The sequence below is a fragment of the Musa acuminata genome, chromosome BXJ2-6 (genome assembly GCF_036884655.1).
Source record: "Musa acuminata AAA Group cultivar baxijiao chromosome BXJ2-6, Cavendish_Baxijiao_AAA, whole genome shotgun sequence".
NCBI lineage: Eukaryota > Viridiplantae > Streptophyta > Magnoliopsida > Zingiberales > Musaceae > Musa > Musa acuminata.
In genome coordinates this window covers 6,277,439-6,304,962 of record NC_088343.1, presented here as the reverse complement: position 1 = coordinate 6,304,962, position 27,524 = coordinate 6,277,439, and the positions used below count along the sequence as shown (strand labels likewise).

The 27,524-nt window shown below is 39.6% G+C and overlaps 3 protein-coding genes across 5 annotated transcripts; 2 read left to right on the top strand and 1 right to left on the bottom strand.

Moving 5' to 3' along the window:
- Window positions 1-288: 288 nt before the first annotated feature.
- LOC135582200 (importin beta-like SAD2) lies at window positions 289-15,855 on the top strand. 3 transcript variants are annotated; one of them, XM_065111849.1, is made up of 22 exons: window positions 289-542; window positions 1,371-1,506; window positions 1,583-1,670; window positions 3,279-3,434; window positions 3,723-3,885; window positions 3,981-4,165; window positions 4,241-4,414; window positions 5,532-5,677; window positions 5,789-5,912; window positions 5,998-6,178; window positions 8,869-9,028; window positions 9,115-9,156; window positions 9,241-9,359; window positions 9,441-9,639; window positions 10,059-10,190; window positions 11,276-11,379; window positions 11,545-11,724; window positions 13,267-13,406; window positions 13,477-13,616; window positions 14,129-14,283; window positions 14,870-14,993; window positions 15,087-15,855. In XM_065111849.1, the coding sequence occupies exons 1-22, from the start codon at window positions 453-455 to the stop codon at window positions 15,236-15,238; spliced, it is 3,090 nt and encodes a 1,029-aa protein (XP_064967921.1). In that variant the 5' UTR covers window positions 289-452; the 3' UTR covers window positions 15,239-15,855. The 3 variants fall into 3 exon arrangements, with proteins under 3 accessions (XP_064967921.1, XP_064967919.1, XP_064967922.1); XM_065111847.1 differs by having other exon boundaries at window positions 14,129-14,286; XM_065111850.1 differs by lacking the exons at window positions 289-542; window positions 1,371-1,506 and adding an exon at window positions 1,810-1,978 and having other exon boundaries at window positions 1,593-1,670; window positions 14,129-14,286.
- Window positions 15,856-16,436: 581 nt separating this feature from the next.
- On the top strand, window positions 16,437-23,024 carry LOC135614455 (riboflavin biosynthesis protein PYRR, chloroplastic-like). Its single transcript, XM_065111846.1, has 9 exons — window positions 16,437-16,845; window positions 18,351-18,485; window positions 18,992-19,091; window positions 19,266-19,391; window positions 19,486-19,799; window positions 20,154-20,273; window positions 21,479-21,724; window positions 21,867-21,992; window positions 22,610-23,024. The coding sequence occupies exons 1-9, from the start codon at window positions 16,480-16,482 to the stop codon at window positions 22,859-22,861; spliced, it is 1,785 nt and encodes a 594-aa protein (XP_064967918.1). The 5' UTR covers window positions 16,437-16,479; the 3' UTR covers window positions 22,862-23,024.
- A 91-nt stretch (window positions 23,025-23,115) lies between these two features.
- On the bottom strand, window positions 23,116-26,630 carry LOC135614454 (probably inactive leucine-rich repeat receptor-like protein kinase At3g28040). The gene is made up of 2 exons (XM_065111845.1): window positions 24,875-26,630; window positions 23,116-24,791 (listed from the first exon to the last, which is right to left on the bottom strand). Exons 1-2 carry the CDS (start codon window positions 26,419-26,421, stop codon window positions 23,327-23,329), a joined length of 3,012 nt encoding a protein of 1,003 aa, XP_064967917.1. The 5' UTR covers window positions 26,422-26,630; the 3' UTR covers window positions 23,116-23,326.
- Window positions 26,631-27,524: the final 894 nt, after the last annotated feature.

Here is a 27,524-nt window from a genome sequence, read left to right as displayed (position 1 = left end):
GAAACCAATGATAGGGGCCGCGTAATACTCACGCTCGCACCCGCGGCTCGGCGAGCCGGCCGTGTTCGTATCCCCTCCAATAACCGTGTCCATTCTTGTACCATTAACTGGCTCCGTTGATCCCATCATGACCGTCGGATTCAGTGGGACCCGGCGAAAGGATTTTTTAGGAACGTAATGAGTCGTGGAGAGGATCCCTGGAAGCCGGTTCGGACCGGTTCGGACAGCCACGCTGTAACCCTAGGCTTAAATACCCGTCCGATCGCTCGCCTGCTCGCTCTCAAGTAACGAGATCTTCTTGCCATCCCCCATCTCTCTCGCTCGTCGCATCTTCCCCCGCCTCCTCGGAGCCCTAGTCAGCGCATCCGGAACCCTAGTCCGGCCCCTGCCACTCGACCTCTCCTCCTCCGGTCGGCCGGGAATCCGTGGTGCTCCGGATTTCCTCGGTTGCGATGGATCTCGCCGGCCTCACCGTCGTCCTCCGCGCCGCTCTCAGCCCCATCCCCGACGAGCGGAAGGCCGCCGAGGAGAGTCTCAATCAGGTGAATTGCGTCCCTCTTTGCTTTTCTTGATTTCTTGGTTTCGTTGGGTTTCAGGTTCATGATTGGTTCCCTGCTGCTGTTGATGGTGTTGGCTACTGTATGATCGTGGGAACTTGTCGCATATTGTGTGTGTTTTAGATGGGTTTGTGTTTTAGATGGGTTTTTGAAATTTGATCGAGTAGAGCTTCAAGGTTATGGTGATGCTGTTTAATTGATTCAGCCAAGCAATATCAATTGTCATCTCAGTTCAGCTCATTGCCAAGGCCGAAACGGACCTGTTTGTCTCGGTTTCTGAGTCGCACATCTCAAGGACAATTGTATATCATGGTTTTTAGTGTCATCCCTTTTATGTTTTTCGTAATGGTGTTTTCTGTTTCTGGGTATAATTAAAAAGTGATTTTACTTTAGTTCTTGTCATCCAGTGAGGCATTAATAACAAAGAATGATTTTCTATAGATTACACTGCCATAATAAGATATGCTTAATCAGGGAATTAGTTTACACGTTTTCTTTCATAAAATATGAACCAACAGGGTATAAACCCATAAGTGGACTGGTGTGAGTAAATATAGGATCTGGTAATAATGATGCACCAATTGGGTTTTTGATGCTTCATTTTCTCTTTTTGTCTTCTTCCGAGAATGTTCCTGTTGTAATGAGACAGAATTGACAATTGCTAATTTTCTTAGTGATTTGACTGTGTAGCAGGGCAATGTTATCCTATAAATTAGACATGCTAGATAAACGTGGAACCCGTGTAATTCATTGTTGATCATGCATCTCATTGGGTTTGTAAATATGAATTTTTTGTTTCATATTTTCATGCAGTTCCAGTATACGCCACTGCATATGGTGAGGTTGTTGCAGATTGTAGTAGATGGTACTTGTGATATGGGTGTACGCCAAGTTGCAAGCATTCATTTCAAAAATTTTGTGGCGAAAAACTGGTCGCCTGATGAGCCTGGTACAAGCAATCATGAGTTAAATTCTTTTCAATTGACTAATTGTTAATCTGCCAAATGACTACTGTTCTTGTTTAGGTGAGGCCCAAAAGGTATTAGAGACTGACAAGAGCATGGTTCGTGAGAATATTCTTGGATTTGTTGCACAAGTTCCGCCACTGCTGAGGTACATTATTTGATTATCTTTTTTTTTTCATTAACGAACTTTTGTGACACTTGGTTGCCAATTTTATCAAATGTCTTTCTCATGATGAATTTTCTCTTTGCTATTATTGCTACCTCTCTTGTTATCTCTGTTAAAACAGACTCCATCCGTCCATTGAATTTATTAATTCTGGATCTGAAGCATGAAGTTTTCTCTGGATGCTTGTCATAATCTTCTTGGATAATACAATATTTTCTTTGGTGTGACTTACACGTGCGGATGCTGGTGTCTTGGTGCTTTTGGAACTTCTTCAAGACTACGATTTTCTTGTAAGCAAGGATTTCAGTCATGTTACAATATCGGTTTCATTAACCTGTGGGACCAGAATGATATTGTATCAGGAGATATATCAACCCATACCACCCAATATCATTGCATAAAGTTAAATTAAATGAATCATGCTGTACTGGTACGAAGCCATATTTTTTTATAATAATACTTCGTTGAGAAAATGGGTCGACCTTGCTTGTGACTACTTTTCACATTCTGTCTCAGAGAGAAACCACCTGAATGTTCTTTATATTTTCGTATATGGTTCTTCTTTCTAGAATTATTTTGTAGGCTTAGCTTTTAGATGTTTTAATCTGATTCATGTTTTTGGGTCTCGGGGAGTTTCAAAGTGTTCTACTCTTGCAGTCTGCCCTGACACATCTCGGCACAATGCATGTTGCATCAAGACTGTGCTGACATATATTTCTGCACAATTTTGGCTTGTTCACGCTACCATGCTGGCTCATTATGGTGACAAATGTATAGTTAAAAATCAAACCTTTGATTCAATTATCTTTTATGTTCTTAATTGAACAGATATTTTTGGACATACATCTTTCAGCAATAGGTATCATGTGAATAGTGTTTTTGTGTTTTGGAGATCCAAATATGCTTAATTTATTACATTCATTATCTAGGTGTAGTTAGGTCTAAGCTGAGGCATGATAGATTGATCAATGTACTTAGATTTTGTGCAAATATATTTAAATCAAATAAATGTTCATAGATTAGAGTGAGATTTTCTAGATTTTGATGAAGAAAATTGCCAAGATATTATTTGAGTTCAAAGTAGGATAAAATTATGTCTTCCTTTAATGTATTCAGAGAATGTCTAGTTGGCCTATACATTAACCTGGGCCACACTTGGTTGTAACTTGTATCGGACTTGAATCGATAATCTTTTCTGCTTAAGCCCTGGTGTTGGTACCCCTCCTGGCTACTTCTCTCGATCTTTCTTCATCTATATCCTTTTTATTTGATTTCTTATATATCTAAGTAAAAGGGATAGGTTTGCTGCTAATATTTAAACATTTTTTCCTTTTTCTAAGCCATCAATATGAGTTATAGCTGATTTTTAACTCGACCAACAGGTTTTCATAAATGCGATAGTTCTGCATGAAGATTTTTTGCATTAAAGTTGATGCATCAATGTCTGCATCTCCATGACCCTGATGTACATGCATTTCATGAAAGCAATTACTATGATCTCTGTCTTTTCCTTTGAATTGTCACTTATGATTCTCAGTGATTTCTGGATGGTATTGTCGGCTCTTCTGATATTTTATTGACATGAAACAGAGCTCAACTTGGAGAATGCATTAAAACAATCATCCAAGCTGATTATCCGGAAAAGTGGCCAAGTCTTCTTCACTGGATTAAGTGCAATTTGCTATCGCAAGATCAACAAGTGTTAGGAGCTTTATATGTATTACGGGTTCTTGCTAGGAAATATGAGTGAGTATTCTATACGAATAAGTCTTATTACTTAATAATCTTATTGTATTCTAAAGAAAAAAGTTTCTGTTTGCTTTATAAAACATCTCTTTTTTATGTTGATACTAATTACCAAATATCAGCAAGTCATTAAATGCTTGCTCCTTTGATAAGCACATCAATGATTAATTGTTCATACAGTATGCTTTTTATTAAAAAATCAGTTTATTATCAGAAAATTATACGTAAAAAATCTGTTTCTTGAGTTACTTGCTATTGTTTATTAACTAAATGTTTTTACTTCTCTAGGTTCAAGTCCGATGAAGAACGAATACCACTTTATGCAGTTGTTGAAGATACATTCCCTCTTTTACTAAATGTATTTAACAAACTTGTTCAGATTGTTAACCCAACAATTGAAGTAGCTGATTTAATCAAACTCATATGTAAAATATTCTGGTCATCCATATATGTAAGTCCTAATATGACTTTCTTAGTTTTTCACTAGACTTCCAGCAAAAAGATAGTTAAGATTTCTTGTTTTCTATTGTCTAAAACTCTTTGCAGTTGGAGATCCCACGACAGCTATTTGATCCCAATGTGTTCGGTGCATGGATGGCTCTGTTCTTGAATATATTGGAGAGACCTGTTCCTTTAGAAGGGCAACCATCTGATCCGGAGGTCAGGAAATCTTGGGCATGGTGGAAAGTCAAGAAGTGGACAATCCACATTTTAAATCGTTTATATACTCGGTGGGTTAAATTGGTAAAAAAGGATTTTTTTTAGTTATGTTTTGTGCTTAATTAACTTGTGGTTAGGACTCACAGGTTTGGTGATCTGAAGCTTCAGAAGCCAGAGAGCAAAGCATTTGCTCAAATGTTTCAAAAGAATTATTCTGGAAGAATTTTGGGTTGCTACCTTCAGTTACTTAATGCAATTCGTATAGGCGAATATTTACCTGATAGAGTTACCAACCTTATACTTCAATATCTCAGCAGCAGGTTAGTCTTGCTTAATGCAGCTGTATATATAACTTTGAGTTTGCTGGTACAGTCAAGTCATGTTGGGTACGGACAACAATTGAGAAACTATGTTACATTGATTTAGTTGTTATTTTGATTCATTAATAATTTGTTATTTCAGCCATAGCAAATAGTCCTGAGTTTTTCAGACTTCTTTCCGTGGGCTTCCGTGATCCTTCATATCCTATTTTCCTTTATTTTTTTCTTTGGATCGTTTAGTTAAAGAGCGAGTTCTCAGTCGGAACTCTTTAAGGTGAAGTTAATGGAGAAAAGGAAGAATCCCTTGACCTTATTATGATTAAGAAAAAAATTATAAAACTGAGCTGTAACCTGTGATGGTTGTATGAACTAAAAAATAGGCATCTATTATGAGAATTGCCAAATACGTAATGGTGTTCACATGGATCAAATTCTTTGGAAACAGTCAAGAATGTTTTGTATTTTTGGTTGTCAGGTGCTAGGTTCATTCCATTGTCTAACAGGGAAATACAATATTCTCGCTGGTCTTGTTTATTTGAGGTTTGCTAGTCGGGCAATTTTTATCTTTAGGTGAATTTGCCATTAGCTTTTAGAAGTTGCTACAGGAGCAAAACTGGCTTGTACCATCATCATTTAGTAAGATTTTTTATTTGTACTTTTGGTTTAATCTAATCTTCCTTAATACTGCCACCTGCATGGTTGTGTAGCTCCTTTATTGTGTGGGAAAAAAAGTTAATATAGTCAATCAAATCAAAACAAATATAAAGTTTGATGAAGATAATCTCTATATAAAATAATGATAATAAGGCAAGATAAAGATAAATAAGGTAATTGAACATTTTTAAGACAAGTAAAAGCTAATAATACAATAAGAGATTGTCAAATATAAATGCTAGAAGACTAGAAGTTACTGTTTATTTTCCCTTGGTTTCCTTATGTCTTAGACTTGTAGTGTGCTCAAATTGTTGATTGTAACTCCTTTGTGCCATGTGATACGAAAATACAAAGTGCGGTATGATAAAACCTTTTTCTTATCCTCAGGTGGTCCTGTGCTGCAGAATTTTAGCAATCTATGTTGTCAATGGCCTCAATTTTTTTTTTTGAATCTTATGTGCAGTATTTCAAAGACTAGTATGTACCAATTGCTGCAGCCTCAGCTTGACATCATTCTTTTTGAGATAGTCTTTCCACTTATGTGTTTCAATGACAATGATCAGAAATTATGGAGTGAAGACCCACATGAGTATGTTAGGAAGGGCTATGGTGAGTCTTTTGTCTATTCTGCAATAAGATGAAAGTCCAACAAATATGATATTCTAAAACTTTTTTTGGTATGATGATCATTAGGTTAATAACTTTTTCTCCGTTGTACAGATATTATAGAAGATTTGTACAGTCCTCGTACTGCAGCCATGGACTTTGTGAGTGAATTAGTTAGAAAGCGCGGGAAAGGAAACTTCCAGAAGTTCATTCATTTCATTGTGGATATTTTTACAAGGTATATATTCTTCTAGACCCTTGACATTACCTGAATATTACTACAAATGACATATTTAGTATTGAACATGATTGTATCTAACCAGATACAATGAGGCATCTGTTGAGTTTAAGCCATATCGTCAGAAAGATGGTGCTCTTCTAGCTATTGGAACGTTGTGTGATAAACTTAAGCTAACAGAGCCTTATAAGTCAGAGCTGGAACGCATGTTAGTGCAACATGTTCTTCCTGAATTCACAAGTCCTATTGGTCATCTTCGAGCTAAGGTTTGCTTTCTCAGAACTTTGTGGTCAATTTGGTTGAATGGTTAAACCCTTTATGCTCAGTAATGTTTTACTCCTGTTGAACAGTGATTTTTTTTTTTTCTATTGACCACTGATGTTGATTACTTTTGGATTTTTGATTCTATGTTGATGGTCAGAATTTAATGTAGCATGAATATGTATTTCCCATTAGAAGCATTGCAGATGTCTTTGATGTTGCTTCTTAATTCATAATTTCAGCTAAAACTCTTTTACATCTCCTTTTTAGTTCATTTGCTGGTTTTTATGTGATAACTGAAGACATGAACATTATACATTTGGGTGATGTTTCAGTTTGGTCTTCATTCTGCCCTTTATGGTGAATCCAGTGATTTTCTTGGTTTGCTGGGCTTACTGATATTTGGGTCAGTCAAAATGAATTCCAAGATTCCAAAGATAGCTATGATTTTGTTGCCCTTGAAGTCATTGGTCCTGCAATTTATACACTGTTGAGTTTCTTTGCTCTGAAGCTCTCAGAGACATGGGTCACCTTGTCCTCATCACTTAAAGACTTTTTTTAAGCACTGTGAATCAGCAACTTAAAAAGATAGTATCCTATAGTTGATCTGATGGAGTTTTATGACAGGTGGATCTTGATTTGGTGTCAAATATGTAGCCAAGACAAATCTTGTATCTAGAGGTACCAAATGCCCGCCAATATACTTTTTGGTTGTAGTTTCGTGTAGCGAAGGGATTGGGCCCTGAAATTATTTTAGACATTGGAAGTTTCTAGGAGTGGAAATGAAAAGCTTGTAATGGCATGCAATGTTCAACTATAATTTTTAAGTGCCAAATTGTTGGTGGAACTCAATCCTTAATAGCTTACATAGTTCATCTGTTATTTTGTAATTTGAGGTGTAAAATTTGTCACAATTAACATGCCTTTAACACAAGTTGGTGGAAATGTCTTGTGGAGTTTAACAATGGCTTTCTTCTGAAGGATGTAGAGAGGTCAAATACCTTGCAATGTATTTTTGTCCAAAGAATGGAATTGAGTCTGGACCCATACCAGTTGATAGCTGGACTGGTATGGGTTTGATCAATGTCGGTGAACCAACACATAGTATGCCAACATGAATCATAGTACCATTCTGTGGGGGAAGAGGAGAGGAAGAAGGCAGGAGGAGACAGTGGAGAAGAGGAGGAGAATTAAGAGGTGGATAAGGAGAAATACTGGGGATGAGGCCAGCGGCAAGTGACGGGTGGACGAGTGGCGAAGGGTGGGCAGCCAGATCGGGTGATTGTGCGGACAGGGAGAATTGTTTTGCGAACCCTTGCAAGCCCTAAAAGACACTGGAACTTGTGAGCCCTAAAAGTAATCCGGTTAAAACAGAAAAACTAGGCCTAACATCTTTAAGAAAATTGGAGTTGCAAGTCCTAAAGGGCATCCGGTTTGGGGTATTTTAAAATGAAACGACCATGCATAACATTTAAAATAAATTGGACTGGACTGCTCGAAATGAGGCAGTCTACATCTCGGTTTATGTTTAAGTGCTAAATATCTGTCAGGATGGACTGGTTCATGCAAAATTGCATTCATTGCTTTTACCATTACAATGCTTACAAGGTTCAGGATCGTAGCTTGTAATCTTATGATGGAAGATTACTGATTTTTTGTTTGTTCATGGATTGTTTCAAGCAGGTTAATTTCATACCAGACGCATTGTTAAACAACTTAACAAACAGTACCTCAACTATTCCTATTCCATTTAATTAGTATTGCTAAATTTAATTAGTATATATCTTCTTGGTCATTATGTAATTGTGGGCAATTATTTAAGCATTACTTTTTTAGGATCATGGTTAACAAAACCGCAATAACTTTATGTCACCCATCTAACCTCCATGTGATCTAATGAGAGTTTTTTCTTATGGTCTTGGTCTTTCCTCTCAATACCTCTGTGTTATGCTCCCAGCTAGCTGCCTCTTCAGCTAGCTGGCTCCATCTTTTTTCAATTGGCAATGATGTATCAGTGTGGTTCAACTCCTCACAGAACACTGTACCTCAGGAGCAACTAAGCCTGATGCCCTCAATATTGGCGACATAATTTTAGTGGTTATTAGTCATTTTTCCTTTGTAATACTGCCAATATGGTGTCTGGGATTTCTTAATTTTTGTAAGAATTAAAGGTCAGAGAATGCTAGAGTAAATTAGTGGTTTTTAGTTAATATATCTGCTATAGGTGGTGGTATGATTATTATTAGCAGCTACATCATGTTGGACAAAGATGGTTGGAGATCTCTTTCACAACTTAGAGAAGAAACGGAAGAAAGAGAACATTGATGCTTCTATGCAGTTTAAAAATTATCTATACTCATCCCTCTAATGAGAATGCTTCAAGCTAACTTACAGATGATAAGCTATGAAATGTAAGCGTTTCAGTCCATGAAATGTAGTTGGAGACTTACAGATGATAATCTAGTAAGTGTTAGATAGAGACCCCTCTTGTGCAAATAATATTTGTATGGTTCCTTATTGTGGAAGCTAACTTTTGTGCAGGAGAAAAAACATAATACAACTCTTCTTCGTCTTTTTCTTTGGTGTTTCTTAAAGAAGATTGTTCTGCACTTGAATCTTGAAATGGTAGATATACGTAATAGTGCACCAGTCCTTTTGCTTTATGGACTTCTGAGTTTACTTTTTTCTTAACTAGGCAGCATGGGTTGCAGGGCAATATGCCCATATCAACTTTTCAGATCAGAACAATTTTCGCAGAGTGTTTCACTGTGTTGTCTCCGGCCTGCGAGATCCAGAGCTTCCTGTGCGTGTTGACTCGGTATTTGCATTGCGCTCCTTTGTTGAGGCTTGCAAAGGTATGGTTTTATAATCATGTTTGTTTATTTTAGTGTTTCCTTTTTTAAGCAAAGAAAAGTCTCTGAGATCGTTATCTCTTGTACAGATCTGAATGAGATTCGGCCAATTCTTCCTCAATTACTTGATGGTATTTTTCTGCTACTTATCTGAGTATGTTTGCATTGCACATTATGTGAATTTCGAAATAAGATTCGTAATTTTCTCTCTGCAGAGTTCTTTAAACTTATGAATGAAGTGGAGAACGAGGACCTTGTTTTTACTCTTGAGACTATCGTCGACAAATTTGGTGAAGAGATGGCACCATATGCTTTTGGGTTGTGCCAGAATCTGGTAATGTAATTGCATGTTGATGCTGGTTTTCTTGTATATAGTCTTTGTAAAATCCTTTATTCTCTGAGAAATTATGTGCAGGCTGCTGCATTTTGGAGGTGCCTGGATGCATCAGAATCAGATGATGAAACTGATGATGCAGGTGCTCTAGCAGCTGTTGGATGTTTACGTGCCATAAGCACTATTCTTGAATCTGTTAGTGGGCTTCCCCATCTTTTTGTCCAAGTTGAGCCTACCTTATTACCTATTATGCGGAAAATGCTGACTACAGATGGCCAAGGTACATATTCTAGATGTCCTTTATTAAATGCATGGGATTCTGATCAGTGGGCTATATTTGTATTCTAAATGTCCTCTATTAAACTTTCCTTTTATGTGGCAATTGTCACCCTCCAAATTCCCATCACTATAGTCCTTTAAACTCTTAAAATACAACTTTTACAACTATTTGACCTGTACTATAACTATATTTAGAACTCTTATACACCACCAAACTCAAAGCAAGATATATACAAGCATTAAATTTATTGGATATAGTTAGGCTCTTATGTGTTATTGATGGCTCATTGTTAGCATATTGCTTGATCCAGTAACTTCAAGTTGAAAGTTTTGGTACATTGAATTGAATTTTTTGGGGAACTTGTTTCAAGTCCTCTTGCTTTTTGTTTTGCATTAATAGAATGATTTTGTTTATTGCAGATGTTTTTGAAGAAGTTTTAGAAATAGTCTCCTATATGACGTTTTACTCGCCAACAATCTCGTTGGAGATGTGGAGCCTTTGGCCTTTAATTATGGATGCACTTGGAGATTGGGCTATAGATTTCTTCGATAGTAAGGCTTTGCTTTTTTATAATATTAATTACTGTTGTTCTTTTGAAGCTTTATTTTTTGCACACTGCTGTCAAGTCCTCTTTATTTTTGCTACAATGAAAGTCCATCCAGCATGTTAAACTTCCGATGTTATTTTCTTTTGATGTATCATGTGCTTCCACTTTGTAGTTCTGCATGCACATTTATTTGATGTTTACTCTGAGATTAATTACAAAATTTGGGTGCATACTAGTATCCTCATTTGTTTGGGTAATTTCAGGAATGTCATTGTTTTCCCATCCATTGGAATGCTAAGGATGATTGGATGTAAATGCACTCTTAATATTCAGTGGAGTGCTATAGGATTTGGTTATCCTGATTAATATACCAATAATTTCTTAAGGTCAGTGACTGTAAGATGCATCAGCTGCTAGTTTTTCTTACTAAGGTGAATGCTATTCACAATAATTGGCTTCTTCAAGAGCAGTTGGCAGACTTGGCAGAATGATAGAATTTGCAGTTTATCAATTGAACGCATGTATAGTAGCTGATTTAGTTGGCGAATGTAAATCAATCTTTGAAATTGTGAATTAAAATTAGGCTAGGCTCGTATTTACTGAATTTTTCGTGCTCAATACCTTAATCAGGTAGGTTTTACTTGCTGGACACTTGTAAGGTAGGTCTCCCTATATTTCTTTTAATTTTATTATTACACTATTAGACCAATGCTTTATAATACAAAAAATAATAAATCAGCCGGGGAATTTTTGAATATTTATCACTTTGATTATCAAATATTTATTCCATTAACTAATAAATACTGAACTGGCTGACTGTTTGATTCTTGTCTACCTTGTTCATGTAACTGCCTTTCTTTTAATGATTTATCTGGTTATTGTAGTCATGGAGTGATTGTTTAGTTGTTCTTTCTGCTTTTTGTTAAATTAGTATAGAATGTTTTCTGTTCTTACATAGGTGGATAATATAATTATTTGTTTATGCTTTGGGTATCAGGTAATTGCATATATTTTATTGCAATGATCTTCTTATCAGTGTTCCCTTTTGTAAATGCACATTGAAATTTAGTAAGTGCTATTTTCTTCCAGATATTCTTGTTCCTTTGGACAACTATATATCCAGGAGTACATCACATTATCTTACATGCAAGGACCCTGACTACCAGCAAAGCTTATGGAATACACTGTCAACTGTAAGTTCTAGTTACTACAAAGAACATGCCTATTCCTTTCAATTTTGATGTCTCATTATCAGTAAAAATCTTTAAACACGAGTCAACTTGGATGAATACCTGTGACATAAATAGAAAATTTTCATTAAATCATGACCTCAATCATATTTGGTGATGCAATTGCAGATAATGTCAGACAAAAACATTGATGATGCTGATATGGAACCTGCTCCTAAGCTTATTGAAGTTGTCTTTCAAAATTGTAAAGGTCAAGTGGATCACTGGGTTGAGCCTTATCTAAGGATCACAATTGAACGATTACGTCAAGCAGAGAGGTCATACTTGAAGTGCCTCTTGATGCTAGTGGTGAGTAATTTGATATTAAGTAACAGTATTTATATATTTTGAATCTAGTGCTGAGTATACTGTTTTCTTTGTATAATTTTTAACTATCTAATAGACTAGGAAGTCCTAACCTTAAATTCAGGAAGGACTTTATAGAAACATGTGTGTGGACATCTGCATGCATCGTTCCAACTTAATTCTTATGAACTACTCCATTGTGTAAGTTCTTTTTTATTTGGATTCACTGAAATATAAATCTATTTATCTTTATGTCATTTAAGGCACAGATGAAAATAGGCTAAGAAACAATTTCTGTGGCTTGTATATTTAGAAATTTTATGTTGGATTGTGCAAGTTGTTATGCTTTGTTTGTTTTAATGGATCCTTGGCTACTTGACCATATTTACGTAGTTTATAGCCTCATAAAATGCAAGTTTTTTCTAGTCCTGTATTTTCTAGTTCCTTGCCAATAAAATTATTGGAAACCTTAACTAAGGTGACATAAAATCTGAATGCACTTTCAGTGGTCATGTTATAGACTTTTCTATTATGGTAGAAGTGGTGACAACTTGTGCTGCTCTGAGTTCATTCTTCTTCGTCCAAGGTTGATGCAGGACAAGTGTGGCTGGAACCCAAAGGGTTGGAAAGTTGCTATTAGGTATTGTTTAGGACTTAGGAGTAACATTTGCTGTTATCGTGGTTTATTTTGAAGATTTAAACCAGTTTGCTTATGGAGATAAAAAGTAACTAAGTTGCTACACTCTGGATTTGATTCTGATTGTATGTTTTCTAATGAATTTATTTCGTTCTTTTTCTCTTAAGGCAATAACCAATGAAAATTGCTACTGGTAAACAGACAGCAAAATAGAAATTAGTGGGTTAGGGTTCTTAACCGTGCATTGTTTAGGATACAGTTTATCTGTTGAATTTTAAGTCTTCTCTCTGTTTTAATGACCTTGAACCTCTATTTTAATCAAACAGGATAAGCAGTAATTTCCTATTTGAAATCATGCTTCCTGGAACACCAACTGGTTAAAAAACACTGGAAATAAAAATTTGGCAAGTAGCATTCCTGTTCCTAGTCCTACTATATTATTCAACACACCTGCAACAATATAACATGCATTACTTTCAAGGTCAAACCCTGCAAGCCTTAGAGAGTACAAGAAGCACCCAGAACCTACAGTCTTGTTTAACAATCATTAAACGGACTGAGAGAATCTTTTATTTAAGGTGGTTATGTCTTCTGTTATTGTTATCTGGATATCTCTTTGTGCTATGTTCTTGCAAAGTTGTGTCATGCTGGTATTCATTTTTGATGTTCTTATTCCTAATTCAAATCCAAGCTCCATCTGCCTAGATAATTAATTATTACTCAGTAGTCTTGTTTTCATCTTTGTTCTTGCATTTTCGTATATTTTACCTAAGAGCTATATCATCTTTGAAATTCATGTTGCAATGCTGTTGGTTTGTGCCAAATTAAATGGAATTTTATTTTTTGGCACTCTTTCTATCTTCAGTACTTGGTCTCTGTTCCATTACGACAACTTGTTACTTTTGCAGATTGCAGATGCTTTATATTACAATTCTTCATTGACACTTGGGATACTTCATAAGCTTGGTGTGGCTACAGAAGTATTCAATCTTTGGTTCCAGATGCTACAAGAAGTGAAAAAGAGTGGCATGCGTGCAAATTTTAAAAGGTTAAGACTCTTTTTCTTTTCCAGGTCATTTTTAGTATTAGAATGACTGAATATCCCTTTTTAATTGCAGGGAACATGATAAAAAGGTTTGCTGCTTAGGACTGACTTCACTTCTTGGCCTTCCAGCCGATCAGTTGCCAGGAGAAGCATTTGAACGTGTTTTTAAAGCAACACTTGAACTTCTCGTCTCTTACAAAGAGCAAGTAGCTGGTACAGCATCTCAGTGCTTTGGATTTATGGGAGAATCTATGCCTTTTCATGAGTTTTTTGTTTACTTATCTCTAGCTGTTGCTTCATAGTTTCCTTTTTTATGTGGATGTCTTTTTCTAGTCATCTTTTTACGCAATTAGCCTATTACTTCTAGTCATCTTTTTACCCAATAGCCTATGTTATCTATCTTATACTTTTAAAGTATCTTTCTATGATTAGGTCTTTGGTAATCCTGGTTATTAAATTTGGTCTGTGGTTGTCCTTATTTGTCTTACAAATTCATCTTGATCATTAACAAAATGATATGCATCAAACAAACTTATAGTTATCATATCTTTTTATGATTTATTTGTTATTTGCTGTTTGCTTTTTCATTTTCGCTTTTGTTTCTTTTTTCTTCTTTTTCTGCCCTAGTGTCTGCCACAAGATAACATAGATGCAGAAATGATTCTGGCAGGTGATATATTATTTCTACTTTTATTTGGCTAACCCTCCCTCTTGTGCATGAGCAGAAGCTAAGAAGCAGGATGATGCTGAGGTAGATGATGATATGGATGGCATTGAAGATGATGATGAAGATGAGGAAGAGTCTGACAAAGAAATGGGAGATGATGCTGAGGATGGGGATGAAGCTGATAGTCTAAAGCTCCAAAAGTTAGCAGCAGAGGTGGTTAGATTTAATGTTTTTGGTTCATTCTATTTTTTTTTCATACAAATGATTAGAATTTTCCCTCAAGAACGTCTAGTTATTTGCATATTTTGCTAAAAGAAATTTTATAATGACTTGGAAATCTGTCGCCTAGGGAGTTCTTTTGGGTCTTGGCTCAATTTATAGTTTCATGTTTTGGATTGATATTCATCTATGAAAGTTATCAACAAGGTTCATCATGCCTTTACTTTAAAAGACTTGTAAACAATGACAAGGTTAGAAATGATTTTGATGTTTTCACATTTGGTAGCTGAGAAGCAACATATACAAGAAGTTAGTAATAGTAAGGATCCTAAAATGAAAAATTAGAGTTTTCAAATAAAAATATAGATAAAAAAATGATGAAGTCTTGATGAAGTCTATGAAAAAAGGGCTGGATGTTAAAATCTGTGCCACATAAAATTGCTCTCACCTATCTTCCTCTTCTTCTGGCTACTTCATTTTCTGAGCATATTGCATAGCGATGTTGGATCCTCTGTTTAGGCTTTTTTCTGTTTTGTGGGTATGTTTTTCTCATCTTTGATTTTTGTTGCAATGAAATCAGGCAAGAGGGTTCCAGTCAAATGATGAGGATGATGACTCAGATGATGATTACAGTGATGATGAGGAATTCCAATCACCGATTGATGAAGTGGACCCTTTTATCTTCTTTATTGATACTGTCCAAGGTAAGGATTGTTCCATTTTCATACATATTCTTTCCAGCGTATCCTTTTTCATGTGTCAGAAACAGTTATATTTGATGTTGATGTTGTCTACAGCTGTGCAAGCATCTGATCCCGCTAGGTTTCAGAACCTAACGCGGACCTTGGACTTCCACTATCAGGCCCTGGCAAGTGGCGTTGCTCAACATGCTGAGCAGAGAAGAGTGGAGATCGAAAAAGAAAAGCTGGAGAAGGCAGCAACTCAGTGATGTTAGTGCCATGCTACATTTCGGGGCTCTCCCCATTATTCATTTTGTTGCCCATTCTGTCAGTGGGAAAGAACCGAGTTTGGTTATGGTGTCGTAGGTAGTCTCTTTGAGGAGTTGATATAGCCATCATCCATGTGAGGGATGATAGGGGCTGGCTTTCATGCTCCTAGAATTTTTGATTCTCCTGTGATAGGAGAGATGAAGATAACAGATGCACTGCAAGAACTGCTCTGTGCTGTTATCTTTGATAGTTTTGTTATGGTTTTCTGCATGGGAGTGGCAGCTCCATGGTGAATTAAGTTGTCACATAATCTCCGTTCCTCCTTGATCTGTTGGAAAGAGATTCATCAGTCTTATCTGTCAGAGGCTTATTGTTTGAGGAATTCTTTCTTGCGCGTAAGATGGGTTGTCAGTATAGAGTGTATAGTGTGTAATTATTATTCTAAGAGATTCTACAATGTCTTTTATATTGTTCGGTGGAGTCCAACATTTATTCGTATCCCCCAGAATGGGATTGTACCTAGGACTGAGTATTCTTTCTGGTCTACGTGCTTCTATTGATCTTCATATTTGGCAAACAAAAATGTATTCACATTGGAGGAGCTTGTTTGACTTCACTACGATGCATCATCTGACAACTCTGTAGGTCGTCTATATGGTTCACCACAATGAAGTGCAGCACAACGATTCCTCCAAAGCAAAAGTGTTATTGCAAGTGACTCCTTTGCTTTGTTATATGGATTGTGGTTATCCATGTGAACACAAACTTTTTTGATCATTTTCAAAGAATGAACATTTAGATAGAAGCTTGCCATTCACAATCTCTTTTTGTTACTGGTAACAAGGAAATGTCATTTAATGATGAAGTCTTTTTTAACTTTTTGGTTGAGAAACACAGGTGCCGATGGGGACGTGGTCGGTCAATATGCGAACACAAAACCCTTTAAATCATTTTCAAAGAACGAACATTTTGATAGAAGCTTGTCATTCACAATCTCTTTTTGTTATTAGTAATTTTTTAAAAAAATAATTAAATATAATTTTATTATTTATAAAAAAAATACTTACGTTCATGATATTTTAGAAATAGTCAAGAATTTTTCTTAAAATAAGATTGTAAATAGTAAAAAAAAAAAGAAGGGAAAACCAAAAGAAATAATACATTTAAGCGCTTCCGCTTATATCTGCGTGCCTCCGCTTAATTCCTAGACCGCTAGAATACGGTCTCTCTCACGATAAGAATGCCGCTGATAGGAGGTGCGGCAGTCACCTTCGCCGCTCCGGCGCTCACGCTACGCCGACGCCGTCCGATTCGGTGCGCCGTGACGGACGCCGCAACCGCGGAGGAGGCGGCGCTCCTCCGGCGGGCGGCGGAGGTGGCCGACCTCTCGGCGGGGCACACCTCGCCCCACCCTAACTTCGGGTGCGTGATCGCAAGGTGCGGAGACGTGGTCGGAGAGGGCTTTCTCTACGCGCAGGGTACCAAGTGCGCGGAGCTCCAGGCCGTCGAGAAGGCCGGCGGCCTTGCTCGCGGCGCCACCGCCTACCTCAACATGGAGCCCGGTGATTGCTACTCCGATCACACCGCCGTCTCCTCCCTTGTCCAGGTCCGCGCCACATTCCTTCCTCTGTTTCTCGTTAGGTCGTGAAAAGCTGAGTTTTTTATGCTGTCATATCATGTACTCATTCGCTGTCTGTTGACATGGTTGCGAGTTGTTTGTTAAAATATCTCAACGGGTTTGATGTTTTATCTGCCAATCTTGTATAAAAAAGGTGTCTTTGGGACTATCAGATATGTAGCTTCACAGTTTACTTCCATTCCTCCATTTCCCTTTTTCTCTTTATGGGGCGTTTTGGATTCCAGGTGACCAAGACTAGTGTGTTGCAGATGCCTTTGGTTCCTTCAATTGCTTTTAGTTTTTTAGTTGAATGGTCCATCCATCTAATGTTCCGTGTGCTTGGTATGCATAGTTACATTTCACCATTATAGTCTTCGATAGAAGTTCCATTACTTTCTTTCACAGCTAGAAATATATATAGTCGAGGTCACAAGCTATGTCTTCGTAATATTTTGAGAATCACCCCGATGGACTTTGGAGTACTGTTGTTGATAATAGTCTACCTAGATAATATGGCACCAGCATATGATATTTGGTATAGCACATACAGCCATGTATGCATCTTTACTTCTTTTTGCTTTGTTATTGCTGCTCGTGGGATGTGTATATACTTGAGACAGCTTTGCTTCAAAAGGTTCTAACTGATTAGGTTAAAGGTTCTAACTTGGCTTTCTTGAGTTTCATGTTAGTGTTAGTCATGGATTATATGTGGTAGATGTAGTTTTATTTCCAATGTGATGAAAAATATTGACATGATTTCCGTCCTCTGTGGTAGTTATGTTGTATATGATTAAAGCTAGAATGAAATTTATAGTTACATTACCATAGAGTTCACAGTTGTCAGCTGCATTTATCAAGAATTGTCTGGGCAAGATAATCATATCAAGCTTATTCCTTGATGAAGCTTGCTTCAGACTATAAGGACTTGACATGTCTAGGAGCCTTGTCACATGAACAAGAAAAAAACAAATGTTGGATTTGTATCTTCTTCTCTTCTTCTCCAAGTCTCCAACTAGAAATGTTACTTCCTTGGCTACCAGCTAGAACTTGAATGACAAATCACAGAGACCAACTGGTAAGTTGTTACAAAATTCTCTTATTTGACAACCTTGCTTATATTTATTAAAAGTTTTATTTGGTCAAACATTCATCTCAAAGATTTGCTTCCATGCAGTGATTTTTTTTACCATTGTTGTCTTCTTTAATACAGTTTCTTTTTTTATTTGTTGAATTTTGAGATTGTTTTTCATTTTGGAGTGTAAAGAACCCATTCATTCTCCAATGTTTAACAAGTTCCTGTTAATATCCAATCTTTAACAGGCCAAAAAATTCTAAATAAATTTTGACTTGGCAAATGCATTCTTTAGTAAATGTAGATAGTGATTTAAGAAGTCTTTTTATTTGCTTAAACAAGGGAAAGTAATTTTCTAATTTACTCAAATAGACAGCACCTAAAATGAATTTGTTTATCATTTGATACCTTAATTAGTTAGGCAGGAATTTCAAGGGTTGTAATTGGCCTTAGACATCCACTCCAACATCTACGAGGGAAAGCGATACAATCACTAAGAAGTGAAAGTGTTCAAGTTGATGTTCTTGGGGAAGATTTGCAGAGCAAGACCTTTGAGGTAATGGTTTTCATTAGATCACAGGTTAGGTTACATTACTTTTGTTTCTTTCATTCTATTTATGTTTCTCATTTTAATGCTAGTTGGTAAGAGAACATTGCACATGCATAAGTTTTGATACCTTTATTTTTATTCTCAAATGTGACAAATTGTTCCTTAGAAATTCAACTATGTTCAATACTGATAATGCAATTTTTGCAGCACAGCTTTATATCTTGAATGGTGAAAGTGGTTAAAATAAATTTGTACCACTTAGCTTGAACTGATGTTCAATACTTAGAACCTGGATTGCATTTTAGTTAGTTACAAATTGGTCATTTCCTTAAGAAGTTTAAACTCGAAATGCTAAAGACTTCTTTGCATATTAACAGGCACAAAGCCAGAAAATTTGTAAATAATTTACTCTAATTACATGATGCATATGTAATATTTATGTAGTTTTCAGAAGCTATTAATCTATGTATATCAAACTTCTTCCTCTTAACATTTTGAAACTTCTATTATAGGATGCTTTGAAGTCCTGCCTTATGGTAAATGCTCCATTACTTTATAGAGCTGCCTTTCGTGTTCCATTTTCCGTTCTCAAGTATGCTATGACCTTGGACGGTGAGAAATAAGTTCTTTTCTGTTATGTACCTCTTTATTTGTGTTTAAGTGCTAAGCGTGTTACATTTTTGTTGCCTATCAAAGCTCTCAAACACTTGAACTTCCAACTTTCTAAGAGCTGCTTTTTGGATCCTTCAGTGATCATAATAATATTTAAAGGCTTGTTATATACAGGTAAAATTGCAACTATGAGTGGACATGCTTCCTGGATAAGTAGCAAGGTATCTAGAGGTCGCGTATTTGAGTTGCGTGGTAGAAGTGATGCCATCGTTGTAGGGGGGAATACCGTGCGTCGTGATGGTAAACTTCTGCAAATACGTTTCAAGTAAAAGAGCTGATAAAATTGCTCGTTTCTTGTATGAGGTGATATTACATCTTTTTTATGTTACCTCAGATCCACAGCTAACTGCCAGACATGGAGGAGGACATGTTCCTGTAAGGATTGTGATGTCACGAACTCTAAATCTTCCTGATGAAGCAAAGCTCTGGAATGTTACTGAAGCTTACACTATAGTTACAACACAAAGAGGTGCTCGCAGAGATTTGCAGAAAAAGCTTGCAAAAAAGGGTGTAGAAGTGGTGGAGTTTGATATTCTGAACTCTAGAGATGTTATGGAATATTGCTATGACCGTGGGTACCTCTCGGTACTATGGGAGTGCGGTGGGGCTCTTTCTGCACCTGCTATTTCATCTGGTGTCATACATAAGGTAGCTGCTAAATTAAAATATTTAGTAGGAACTATGAATATTGGAACAATCAAAAGAGTTTTGCTCGTGTCTTTAACTTTTTTTGAATCTTTAACTCCTCTTCTACTCATGCATGGTTTAGAATGTGTATTAGATAATATTTCTAATCGATTTTAAGGTTTATGTATGAATATCATAAAAGACTAATTGTATCAGGAAAGAATGTTTAACCTTAAACCTTTTTAATCAAATTATCTTTTCATTGCTTTCAACTGGTATCTTCTTTAGATTTCTTATTAAAGTAGATTAACTATTTTGTTTACTATATATATGTATATTTTTTAGCTCCTTGTTCCTAGCTGTTCTATGTGGCAGGTTTTTGCATTTGTTGCACCAAAAATTATTGGGGGAGTAAATGCTCCATCCCCAGTTGGCGACTTAGGGATGGTTCAAATGTCACAAGCATTGAATTTAATTGATGTCTCTTATGAGCAAGTAAGTCCTTGGATATGTTATTTTTCTACTTTCGTGTTGCAATCTATGCTCATCTTAATTTTGTTAGTGGTGTACCATGAGACTGTTATAATTTTTCTGTAAATTAGAATAGCCAATTGTCCATGCTCTTGATGGCATAAAAAATTAGGATTGTCCATTAGTTTAAATATATTCTTTCTTGCCATTGGACTTTGTTGGTTGTCAAACCTGATTCAACTAGTCATTCTCTGGGCCTGTGACTGGTTGTGGTTATACTCGCAATAGAAAATTTTGACTAATATCTAATTTTCGTTATACCTTTTTGACTCTTTTTTTATATTGTGCAATTTGGTTATACATGGTTTTACATTGACAAGTGCAACATAATCACCCTTCTAAAGAAAAGGTTGGCTATCTGAAGCATCAAATGGATGGTTGTAGAGGAAAAAATGTCATTTTGAGTAACCCATCTTCTATGATGCCCGCCTCTTTGGAACTCAAGGAGAAAGTTGTACGAGCTTATAGAACAGATCCTGTTCAAGTAAGGTTGTGACAATTTCAGAATCATGCTCTTGCTGTTCTAGGCAGATCTAAAACAACATCGAGGCTTGGGTAGACCAAAGGTACATTTGTTATAGTAAACCTGTATATTACTTTGTCCCTAAACCTTACTACCTGACTATTAAAACATTGTGCAATTGCTAAAGCCATGTGTTGCTTGAGGTTAGGCCACTTAAATCTATATGTCACCATCAAAATGGTCTCATCCTTGAAAAGTTACTGGTCACTGACATTTATAACTGTCTCTAAAGGATGAACAAGAACACATAACAAATTACCACCTACTAATGTTAGTTTAGATGTTTGGAGTATGGTTATTGTTATTTATTTCAAGGCAGCAGACAACAAATGCCTGTCCAAATATCATTTTGTTGAGCATATCATAGCATCACAAGAATATGGAAAAAAATAAGATAAAATGGCAGAAATAGTAATTGGCTAGATAAATGGAGTGGCATTGTCTTTTTCATTCGCAGTCTGTTTTTTGATGCAAGTCAAATCCCTTAAAAATCATTCAACACTGAAGACGTTCTTCAGATTTTTTTATTCTCGAACTATATTATATATTTGTTTGAACTTTGAACTGTTGGACATGATAATCATTTGTTTGTTTTTCCTATGTAGTTCACTTTTAATCTGTGTCGTGCTTTTTCCTTGGAAGCTAGGTTGGTCCAGACATGCTTATAAGTGGATTTCTTCAGCCCATTCCGGATCTTTCACCTGTAATCCCATCATCAGATGAAATTTCAATTCTTGATCCAACAGTTTCTCCATTTGATACAAAAATTATATCCTTTTATAAGACATGGGATCCATATGGAGCATTCTCAAACTACTCCCCTCATCCTATACAAATGCCTGATGAAAATGGAAATAACCTGACATGGTCAACCATGGAACACTATTATCAGGTAAATCGTGATGGCCTACTGGTGACTTGATTCTATCATATCATATTATTTCACATAGACTTGCATGGTAACTTTCTGAAGTAGCTCCTTGTAGTTGTGTTAAATAATAATCATTCAAGATGAGTATTAACATGGTCTGCAGGCACACAAGTTTGTGGGAGTAGATAATCCTCTCGCTAAAGATGCCTTTGAACAGATAAAGATGGCAAAAAGCCCAGAGGAAGCATCATGGCTGGGAAGAAAATTGCAGAGACAACGCCCTGAAGTGGTATGCTCTGTTCTATCTAGGGGTTTTGTTGCCTTATTCTAAATCTTTTATACCTTTTCTTTAGAACAAAAGTAGGATCTCTATGGTCTTTCATCAGTTATATATCCCTTGTGAACTTCTCGAAAGGTGCCTTGAAACAATTAAAAACTTCACTTCTCTTTTTTACGTTGTTGGCTTTTTAATCTACAATTGTGTACAATTGTACACGGTGAACGATTGTTGGTGAATATAAAATTAAATATAATCCATTGCTCCTCATTCTTCCTTTTTCCATTCTCATCTTCTCTTTTTTTTTTTAAATTACTTAATGAAATAGTTATTCCATGTATCTTGCACATTTGACTCAGACAATAAAAGCGCATATTACATTCGGTGTGAAAATTGAAAGCTAGACTTGAACTTTGGGCCAACTTCTTGGGGATGAGTTTCCACTATCCGGTTAGCTGATTTTTTGTGGATGAGCTATGAAATTTCTTTACTGCTGGTTAAACTTCCATGATTATGCCAAACCTACAACAATTAGGTCCTTTCTATCTAGAGCTGTTGGAATAAACATACGGATTGTATTCTGATAATGTTTGAAGTATATGCCTAAATCTTACTCTCATGCTCACCAGGTTCGTGCTGACTGGGACTCTGCCAAGATAGACATCATGTACGGGGCTCTCAAATGCAAATTCTCGACGTATCCGCATTTAGAAGCCATGCTTTGCTCAACTGCAGGCTCTGTTCTCGTGGAAGCATCACCCCATGATCTCTTCTGGGGCGGAGGCCGGGAGGGAGAGGGCCTAAATTACTTGGGCAGGCTACTGATGCAACTAAGAACAGAGATCTTGGAAGAAAGCTCAAAAACAAGTGTTGTTTCTTAAACAATCTCTTCTTGATGGTGTAAGTTATAGTGTGAATGTACTTTTTGATATAGTAATAAGTTTAGAGCTGTGTTACTTTTCTGAAGGATCATTTTAATGTAATAAATTTCTGGATAATAGTTTTTGTTTTTTATTGATAAAAAAATATTAATATTTTTTTGAATCGATAGAGATTTTTACAGTTCATCCGAAGGTTTTGAATTCGAATTTTATTTTTATTATTCATCTTTTAGATAAGGATGGTATTAATGCAGTGAAGGAAGATTATGTAATTCTCGATCATATAATAGAGATGATCATGCAATCAACGATCATATGATCAACCGATACAATAGTTGCATTAGCCGAGCAGCAAAAGGGAAAGTGATACAGACCAGCATGTCTCCCTCACAAGTCAATGGGAGAGAGGGAGAGGGAGAGGGAGAGCGAGCGTTAGCTCAGACAGAAAGCTTTCCATTGGTCTCCCTACAGCGGCGCTTTTATCACCTGCAGTATCTGAACCACCTCGGCCATGGAAGGCCTACTCGACGGTATCTGAGAGGTGCAAACCAACCCCAGCTTCAGCACCGGCAGCACCTCCTCCTCCGGGAACTCCCCCATGCTCGAGTCGACGCACTCCACGGCGTTGCCCTGTTCCACGAGCGCCCTCACATGGTCGATCAGAATCACCACATCGTCTTCTCCGTACTCCACCGGCTTCTTCCCCGTCACCAGCTCCAGGATCAGCACCCCGAAGCCGTATATGTCGCACTTCTCGTTCACCCTCAGGCTCTGGCACGCCAGCTCCGGCGCCATGTAGCCCATCGCACTCTGGAATCTGCTGCTGATCGTGTGCTTGTCGAGCTTCTGCAGTAGCCGCACCAGCCCGAAATCGGATATCTTGGGCTCGCACTTCTCGTCCAGGAGTATGTTGGTCGGCTTCAGGTTGTAGTGGACGATGGGAGGGCGGAACGACTGGTGCAAGTGGGCGATGCCCTTCGCCGTCCCCAGCGCGATCTTGAAGCGATCCGCCCAGGAGAGAGGTGGTATGGCCTCAGGCCTCTCGTGAAGCCTGGCGTGCAAGCTCCCGTGGGGGGCGTGCTCTGAGATCAGTAGCTGCAGCTGAGGAGTCCAGTAGTAGCCCTTCAGCTGCACCAGATTCGGGTGCATCACCTTGCCCAGTATCCGAACCTCGCGATCGAAGTCGTCATGGTACTGAACTATGTTAGCCGTCAAGAGCTTCTTGACGGCGATCGTCCCTCCTCCTCTGATCGATGCACGGTAGACCGTGCCGAAGACTCCCCTCCCTAGCTCGGTCGCCTTGGTCAGTAAGGCCTCGGCGCCACCAACCAGATCCTCCGATCTCAGACTGCTTCTGGGCCCAAACACCACCATCCTCCCCACGGCAGGTCCCGTCGATCTCGTCGAGCTCGAGCACATGCTCTCCAAGGCGTTCTCCAGGAGCCCAATCCTCCTCCGAGCCGAAATGTTGAGCAGAGCGACCACCACCACCCCGAGAACTATGACGAGAGCAGCCGAGATGGCGACGATCGACGACACGCTGAGGAACCTCCTGTGCCGCATCGACACCGCCGGGTTCGCGACGGTGGGCACGTCGTTGTCGTTGTTGTTGCCGTTGATGTAAGCGTATGGGTCGAGCACCAACGGCTTGGGGACGTTCAACTTGCATGGCTCCGCCACCAGGGGAGTGCAGAGGCCGAGGTTGCCCTGCAGCGCGCTCTGGTCTAGGCTCTGGAATACGCCTCCCACCGGAAGCCGACCGATGAGCTGGTTGTGCGATATGTTTACGGCGAGGAGGTTGTCCAGGCGGCCGAGCTGCTGCGGTATCTCGCCGCTCAAGTTGTTGAACTCCAGCTTGAGGATTTCAAGCTTCTTTAGCTCGGCCATGGAGGCCGGAATCGATCCGTTTAAGCTGTTATGGGAAAAGCTCCTAAACAACATCAACGAATCCGATCAGAATCGTCTCTCTTTGGATAGGAAACATAGAGAAGCACAGCGATTTTAGCTACTCACAGAAGATACAAGGACGAGCAGTTGCCGATCTCCTCGGGGATGGGGCCGGTCAGAGAGTTGCCGTCCAGTTGCAGAACAGAGAGGCTACCGGACTCGCAAAGATCTCCGGGGATCGACCCATACAACGCGCTTCTGCGGAGATCCAACACCGACAGGTTCCGAAACAAGCCAAGCTCCGGCGGCAGCTGGGTGCGGAAGTCGTTCCATGAGAGGTTCAAGTACCTAAGACCAAAGTACAGCGCCATCTCCGGCGGAATGGTGCCGGTGAGCTTATTATCCGATAGATCCAGTGACTGCAGCGTCTCCGATATCCACGTCGACCCTGCCGGCATTGTGCCGGTGAGCCCGTTCGATGACAAGTCGAGAACCTGTAGCCCCAGATCGAACAGCCCCTTCGGGATGCTGCCATCGAGGCCGTTCCCCTTCAGATGGAGCTCGGTGAGCTTCGTGCATCCTGCGATCGAGTCGGGGATGGCTCCGGTGAGCATGTTATTGGTTAGGCTCAGATAATTCAGATCCGTGAGGCCGCCGAGCGAAGACGGCAGGTTTCCGGTGAGCTTGTTGTCGGATAAGTCCAAGTGCTGGATGGCTGTCAAGTTGCCGATCCACGACGGAATGTCGCCGGACAGCCGGTTGTTCGACAAGCTGAGAGATGTCAGAGAATGGAGGTAACGCATGGAACTCGGAAGGGCTCCGACGAACGAGTTGTAGCTCAAATCCAAGCTGCTGAGATGCGGGCAGAGACCGACGCCGGCCGGGATGGGCCCCGAGAACCGATTGCCGTTCAGGTGGAGGCTCTTAAGGGTATGCAGGCGCGCGATCCCCTCAGGGATTCCTCCGGAGAAAGAATTAAGAGAGAGGTCCAGCACTCGCAGCCGGGAGAGGGACCAGAGGCCCGTGACGAAGTCCGGCGCGCCAGAGAGCCGGTTGCCGGAGAGGTCGAGCTGGAGCAGGAAGGAGCAGCGGGACAATGCGGCAGGCAAGGGGCCTTCGAGGCGGTTGCTCGCGAGCGAAAGGAAGCGGAGGGTGCCGCATGTGACATTGGAGAAGATGGAGCTGAGGAGGGGGCCGGAGAAGGCGTTGGAGGAGAGGTCGAGGGAGCGGATGGCGGGCAGGCGGGCGAGGTCGTCGGGTAGGCCACCGGAGAAGGCGTTGCGGCTGAGGTCGAGGGAGCGGAGGGCGGGGAGGAGGGAGAGGCCCGGCGGGATTGGCCCGGAGAGGTTGTTATTGGAGAGGGAGAGGGCGACGAGGGCGGGGAGGCGGTCGAGGCCACGGGGAAGAGGCCCAGAGAGGGAGAGCGAGTCGAGGGCGAGGCGGCTCACCCGGGACGAGGCCGGGTCGCACTCGACATGCGCCCAGCTGCATGGGGTGGAGTCGTCCTCGTTCCACGACGCCAGCGCCGCCGTCGGGTCCTCCAGCGCCGCCTTGAAGACGATGAGGCCCAGCACCTCGTCGTTCAGCGGCGCCGGCAGGTCCACGGCGCAGGCGACTACCGCTACAAGGATTTGGAGGAGGAGGAAGTCAGTGAATCTCATCACCATCATCATCTTTGCCGCAAGCAGCAGCAGCTGCAGCCGCTGCTGCTATGTATCTATGGACCAATCTACCTACCTGTGCGTTTCTTGGACTGACTTCGGCTGTCTTCTTCTGCCGGCTGGTTGGATTCAGGAACTGAGGCATCCGAGTGTTATGTTACAGCACACACTTGGAATTGCTGGAAGGATAGCACCAAAATACAGGAAAGGCGACGAGGAAGAGGAGAGTCACGTTATCGGGGACTGTTGCGTCCATGTCCGCTAGCTTCTGTGAGCAAGGAAGGGCGCGACCCCTTCCCAAATTTTGCTTGCATAGCTGCGTCGCGACATGGCACTACAAATCATATACACCATGGGAGAATAAAAAGAAGATGCTCCAGACGTTGGTCGAAGAGGATGCTTTGAGCATCCATACACCACTGACATCTTGATGCTTGTTTACCCGCGCAGCTCTCCCCGGGATGTCTGATTCGTATCAGATCAGATATAGCCGTCCATCGAGAAGGCCATGAGTGAGCCAAACAATCTGGAACTCATACAGATGAGTTATACATTTCATCGTGTAATGATGCCCGCGAATTGAGCTCTTCTACGAAGGATTGCTGAGTTGGGTACGAGACATCTCAACCCTGTATATGAGACGAAGCAGATGTCACATCCACATATCTCTGCATCGGAAGAAATCAACCATATATGTGAGCTCAAAGCTGTAGCTTTCGAACTTGCGTGCCAAAATGTCTTTGAAACCAGCAACTGGACAATCCAAAAGCACTTCTCAAAGCTGTAGCTTTCTGACTGCAGATCGAAGTGCGAGAAAATTAAGCTCTCGAGTGGTAGCTAGTCATCACACTGAACACCTAAACATCACTACTTAGTAATGCAGCCACTTGAAGAAAACTGAAGTGGTAGCCTGTTGAGTCTGCTGTCCATTTCATATTGCTCGAGATGGTGGAGAGAGAAAACCGAGCACCTAAATCTCAGTCCAGATATACCAGGGTTGAATCAGCTGTAATCGCTGCAAGAAGCCTGAAATGGCAGCTTGCTGACTAGAGAGGGAAAATAGAACCGATAAATCTCTCAGGCCATGGTAGGATTCGATCAACTGCAGCCATTTC